The sequence below is a fragment of the Oncorhynchus mykiss genome, chromosome 10, assembly GCF_013265735.2.
Source record: "Oncorhynchus mykiss isolate Arlee chromosome 10, USDA_OmykA_1.1, whole genome shotgun sequence".
In the NCBI taxonomy this organism is placed as follows: Eukaryota; Metazoa; Chordata; class Actinopteri; order Salmoniformes; family Salmonidae; genus Oncorhynchus; species Oncorhynchus mykiss.
Window position 1 is genome coordinate 81585620 of NC_048574.1, and position 7500 is coordinate 81593119.

A 7500-nucleotide genomic window follows, 5' to 3' on the forward strand; every position below is an offset into this window, starting at 1 on the left:
GCTCTACAGCCCTCTCTAGATTGACCTGTTGGTGACCCCTGACCTGTTGGTGACCCCTGACCTGTTGGTGACCCCTGCTCTACAGCCCTCTCTAGATTGACCTGTTGGTGACCCCTGCTCTACCTCTCTCTCTAGATTGACCTGTTGGTGACCCCTGCTCTACACCTCTCTCTAGATTGACCTGTTGGTGACCCCTGCTCTATAGCCCACTCTAGATTGACCTGTTGGCGACCCCTGCTCTACACCTCTCTCTAGATTGACCTGTTGGTGACCCCTGCTCTACACCTCTCTCTAGATTGACCTGTTGGTGACCCCTGCTCTATAGCCCACTCTAGATTGACCTGTTGGCGACCCCTGCTCTACACCTCTCTCTAGATTGACCTGTTGGTGACCCCTGACCTGTTGGTGACTTCCCATTTTCTCCCCCTTCTTTTCGTTATTTCTAACTCTCATTTCCCATCAGGCACTTCAGTTTTGTCGTGAGCGCAGCTCGGCTTTATGCTGAAATCTACAACATCCCCTACTCAGAGAAGGTACACACACACACACACACACACACACACGTTCTCTCTATATCTCTATATATATCTTTGACTATCTCTCCATTTCACCATCTCTATCTCTCTATTTCACTGTCTCACTACCTCTTTCACTATCTCTCTATTTCACTATCTCTCTATATCACTCTCCATTTCACCATCTCTCTATTTCACTGTCTCACTACCTCTTTCACTATCTCTCTATTTCACTATCTCTCTATATCACTCTCTATTTCAATATCTCTCAATATCACTCTCTCCTTCACTATCTCTCTATTTCATTATCTCTCTATTTCACCATCTCTCTCTTTCAATATCTCTCTTTCAATATCTCTCTTTCAATATCTCTCTATTTCAATATCTCTCTCTTTCACTATCTCTCTATCACTCCCTATTTCACTATCTCACTACCTTTCTATCTCTCCTCTGTATAGAGTATGAATCAGTTACTAGAAGGGCTGGGTATTACCAGAGACCATACCATATTATCACCATACCATATTATCACCATACCATATTACCACCATACCATATTATCACCATACCATATTATCACCACACCATATTACCACCATACTGAGAGGCCTCACCATACCATATTATCACCATACCATATTATCACCATACCATATTACCACCATACTGAGAGGCCTCACCATACCATATTATCACCACACCATATTATCACCATACCATATTACCACCATACTGAGAGGCCTCACCATACCATATTATCACCATACCATATTATCACCATACCATATTATCACCATACCATATTATCACCATACTGAGACCTCACCATACTGAGACCTCACCATACCATATTATCACCATACCATATTATCACCATACCATATTATCACCATACCATATTATCACCATACCATATTACCACCATACCATATTATCACCATACTGAGAGACCTCACCATACCATATTATCACCATACCATATTATCACCATACCATATTATCACCATACCATATTATCACCATACCATATTACCACCATACCATATTACCACCATACCATATTATCACCATACCATATTATCACCATACCATATTATCACCATACCATATTATCACCATACCATATTATCACCATACCATATTATCACCATATCATATTACCACCATACCATATTATCACCATACCATATTACCACCATACCATATTATCACCATACCATATTATCACCATACCATATTATCACCATACCATATTATCACCATACCATATTATCACCATACTGAGAGACCTCACCATACCATATTATCACCATACCATATTATCACCATACCATATTATCACCATACCATATTACCACCATACCATATTATCACCATACCATATTACCACCATACCATATTATCACCATACTGAGAGGCCTCACCATACCATATTATCACCATACCATATTATCACCATACTGAGAGACCTCACCATACCATATTATCACCATACCATATTATCACCATACTGAGAGGCCTCACCATACCATATTATCACCATACTGAGAGGCCTCACCATACCATATTATCACCATACCATATTATCACCATACTGAGAGACCTCACCATACCATATTATCACCATACCATATTATCACCATACTGAGAGGCCTCACCATACCATATTATCACCATACTGAGAGGCCTCACCATACCATATTATCACCATACCATATTATCACCATACTGAGAGACCTCACCATACCATATTACCACCATACCATATTATCACCATACTGAGAGACCTCACCATACCATATTATCACCATACCATATTATCACCACACCATATTACCACCATACCATATTATCACCATACCATATTATCACCATACCATATTATCACCATACTGAGAGACCTCACCATACCATATTATCACCATACTGAGAGACCTCACCATAACATATTATCACCACACCATATTATCACCATACCATATTATCACCACACCATATTATCACCATAACATATTATCACCATACCATATTATCACCATACCATATTACCACCATACCATATTACCACCATACCATATTATCACCATACCATATTATCACCACACCATATTATCACCATACCATATTATCACCACACCATATTATCACCATACCATATTATCACCATAACATATTATCACCATACTGAGAGACCTCACCATACCATATTACCACCATACTGAGAGACCTCACCATACCATATTATCACCATACCATATTATCACCATACCATATTATCACCATACCATATTACCACCATACCATATTATCACCATACCATATTACCACCATACCATATTATCACCATACCATATTACCACCATACCATATTATCACCATACTGAGAGGCCTCACCATACCATATTATCACCATACCATATTATCACCATACTGAGAGACCTCACCATACCATATTATCACCATACCATATTATCACCATACTGAGAGGCCTCACCATACCATATTATCACCATACTGAGAGGCCTCACCATACCATATTATCACCATACCATATTATCACCATACTGAGAGACCTCACCATACCATATTACCACCATACCATATTATCACCATACTGAGAGACCTCACCATAACATATTATCACCACACCATATTATCACCATACCATATTATCACCATACCATATTATCACCATACCATATTATCACCATACCATATTATCACCACACCATATTATCACCACACCATATTATCACCACACCATATTATCACCATACCATATTACCACCATACCATATTATCACCATACCATATTATCACCATACTGAGAGACCTCACCATAACATATTATCACCATACCATATTATCACCATACCATATTACCACCATACCATATTATCACCATACCATATTATCACCATACCATATTACCACCATACCATATTATCACCATACCATATTATCACCATACCATATTATCACCATACCATATTACCACCATACCATATTATCATCATACCATATTATCACCATACAATATTACCACCATACCATATTACCACCATACCATATTATCACCATACCATATTATCATCATACCATATTATCACCATACCATATTATCACCATACCATATTATCACCATACCATATTACCACCATACTGAGAGACCTCACCATACCATATTATCACCATACCATATTATCACCATACTGAGAGACCTCACCATACCATATTATCACCATACCATATTATCACCATACCATATTACCACCATACCATATTACCACCATACCATATTATCACCATACCATATTACCACCATACCATATTATCACCATACCATATTACCACCATACCATATTATCACCATACTGAGAGACCTCACCATACCATATTATCACCATACCATATTATCACCATGCCATATTATCACCATACCATATTATCACCATACCATATTATCACCATACCATATTACCACCATACCATATTACCACCATACCATATTATCACCATACCATATTACCACCATACCATATTATCACCATACCATATTACCACCATACCATATTATCACCATACCATATTATCACCATACCATATTATCACCATACCATATTTGGAAACAATATGGAGAACAAACTATGAAGTAAAAATACTTTAATTCTGGAGCATATGTAACTATCGCCCCCCCCCCCCCCCCCCCTGCCCCTTCACTAGTAACTAGGTTGTCTTTCCAGGGTTTGGGGGTCAATTCCAAATCCATTGGAATCTATTGAAGATCATTGGAATGTGACTTTCAGTATATTTCCTTGAATTTAAATGGTATTTACTCCACCCTGTGTGTCTGTGTGTGTGTGTGTGTGTCTGTGTGTGTGTGTGTGTGTGTCCGTCCGTCCGTCCGTCCGTCCGTAGGATCTGTCGCAGGAAGCAGTGTCCAGGATGTTGTCAGAGATTACCGTCCCAGAGTACAGGCCAGCAGAGAAGGTGAGGATACCACTGGTACTATTGACTACACTGGGTTATGGGATGGATGGATTCACTTAATGTATTGATAAATATTGCTGATTGATTGATTGGATTGATTTTTTTGGAATTGGTTGAGTGGTTGTTTAATGGATGAGTAGTTGTTTGAATTGCCACATTTGTTTATTGGTTGATGCATTGATTAATGTATTGATCTGGCCAGCGTATTGAGACTGATGAGAACGTGAAGTTTAATTAATACAGTATATTAATGTATTGATCTGGCCAGCGTATTGAGACTGATGAGAACGTGAAGTTTAATTAATACAGTATATTGATGTGTATTGATTAATGTATTGATCTGGCTAGCGTATTGAGACAGATGAGAACGTGAAGTTTAATTAATACAGTATATTAATGTATTGATCTGGCCAGCGTATTGAGACAGATGAGAACGTGAAGTTTAATTAATACAGTATATTAATGTATTGATCTGGCCAGCGTATTGAGACAGATGAGAACGTGAAGTTTAATTAATACAGTATATTAATGTATTGATCTGGCCAGCGTATTGAGACAGATGAGAACGTGAAGTTTAATTAATACAGTATATTAATGTATTGATCTGGCCAGCGTATTGAGACAGATGAGAATGTGAAGTTTAATTAATACAGTATATTAATGTATTGATCTGGCCAGCGTATTGAGACTGATGAGAATGTGAAGTTTAATTAATACAGTATATTAATGTATTGATCTGGCCAGCGTATTGAGACAGATGAGAATGTGAAGTTTAATTAATACAGTATATTAATGTATTGATCTGGCCAGCGTATTGAGACTGATGAGAACGTGAAGTTTAATTAATACAGTATATTAATGTATTGATCTGGCTAGCGTATTGAGACAGATGAGAACGTGAAGTTTAATTAATACAGTATATTAATGTATTGAATAATGTATTGATCTGGCCAGCGTATTGAGACGGATGAGAACGTGAAGTTTAATTAATACAGTATAATAATGTATTGAATAATGTATTGATCTGGCCAGCGTATTGAGACGGATGAGAACGTGAAGTTTAATTAATACAGTATATTAATGTATTGATCTGGCCAGCGTATTGAGACGGATGAGAACGTGAAGTTTAATTAATACAGTATAATAATGTATTGAATAATGTATTGATCTGGCCAGCGTATTGAGACGGATGAGAACGTGAAGTTTAATTAATACAGTATATTAATGTGTATTGATTAATGTATTGATCTGGCCAGCGTATTGAGACGGATGAGAATGTGAAGTTTAATTAATACAGTATATTAATGTATTGATCTGGCCAGCGTATTGAGACTGATGAGAATGTGAAGTTTAATTAATACAGTATATTAATGTATTGATCTGGCCAGCGTATTGAGACTGATGAGAACGTGAAGTTTAATTAATACAGTATATTAATGTATTGATCTGGCCAGCGTATTGAGACTGATGAGAATGTGAAGTTTAATTAATACAGTATATTGATGTGTATTGATTAATGTATTGATCTGGCCAGCGTATTGAGACCGATGAGAATGTGAAGTTTAATTAATACAGTATATTAATGTATTGATTAATGTATTGATCTGGCTAGCGTATTGAGACTGATGAGAATGTGAAGTTTAATTAATACAGTATATTAATGTATTGATTAATGTATTGATCTGGCTAGCGTATTGAGACTGATGAGAACGTGAAGTTGAATTAATACAGTATATTAATGTATTGATCTGGCCAGCGTATTGAGACTGATGAGAACGTGAAGTTTAATTAATACAGTATATTAATGTATTGATCTGGCCAGCGTATTGAGACTGATGAGAACGTGAAGTTTAATTAATACAGTATATTAATGTATTGATCTGGCCAGCGTATTGAGACAGATGAGAACGTGAAGTTTAATTAATACAGTATATTAATGTATTGATCTGGCCAGCGTATTGAGACAGATGAGAACGTGAAGTTTAATTAATACAGTATATTAATGTATTGATCTGGCCAGCGTATTGAGACAGATGAGAACGTGAAGTTTAATTAATACAGTATATTAATGTATTGATCTGGCTAGCGTATTGAGACTGATGAGAACGTGAAGTTTAATTAATACAGTATATTAATGTATTGATCTGGCCAGCGTATTGAGACAGATGAGAACGTGAAGTTTAATTAATACAGTATATTAATGTATTGATCTGGCCAGCGTATTGAGATGGATGAGAATGTGAAGTTTAATTAATACAGTATATTGATGTGTATTGATTAATGTATTGATCTGGCCAGCGTATTGAGACGGATGAGAATGTGAAGTTTAATTAATACAGTATAATAATGTATTGAATAATGTATTGATCTGGCCAGCGTATTGAGACGGATGAGAACGTGAAGTTTAATTAATACAGTATAATAATGTATTGAATAATGTATTGATCTGGCCAGCGTATTGAGACGGATGAGAACGTGAAGTTTAATTAATACAGTATATTAATGTGTATTGATTAATGTATTGATCTGGCCAGCGTATTGAGACGGATGAGAATGTGAAGTTTAATTAATACAGTATATTAATGTATTGATCTGGCCAGCGTATTGAGACTGATGAGAATGTGAAGTTTAATTAATACAGTATATTAATGTATTGATCTGGCCAGCGTATTGAGACTGATGAGAATGTGAAGTTTAATTAATACAGTATATTAATGTATTGATCTGGCCAGCGTATTGAGACTGATGAGAACGTGAAGTTTAATTAATACAGTATATTAATGTATTGATCTGGCCAGCGTATTGAGACTGATGAGAATGTGAAGTTTAATTAATACAGTATATTGATGTGTATTGATTAATGTATTGATCTGGCCAGCGTATTGAGACCGATGAGAATGTGAAGTTTAATTAATACAGTATATTAATGTATTGATTAATGTATTGATCTGGCTAGCGTATTGAGACTGATGAGAATGTGAAGTTTAATTAATAC

The 7500-nt window shown here is 36.3% G+C and overlaps 1 protein-coding gene across 2 annotated transcripts in view; it reads left to right on the top strand.

Moving 5' to 3' along the window:
- The window catches only part of LOC118936818 (ubiquitin-like modifier-activating enzyme 6), a 56586-nt gene that overhangs the window by 26876 nt on the left and 22210 nt on the right, over positions 1-7500 (top strand). The window contains exons 26-28 of one of the 2 annotated variants that reach the window (XM_036934192.1): positions 464-533; positions 4434-4505; positions 4854-4874. In XM_036934192.1, the coding sequence (XP_036790087.1) occupies positions 464-533; positions 4434-4505; positions 4854-4874 (163 nt within the window). The remainder of the gene's footprint in view (positions 1-463; positions 534-4433; positions 4506-4853; positions 4875-7500) is intronic. The other variant, XM_036934193.1, reaches the window with a different exon arrangement.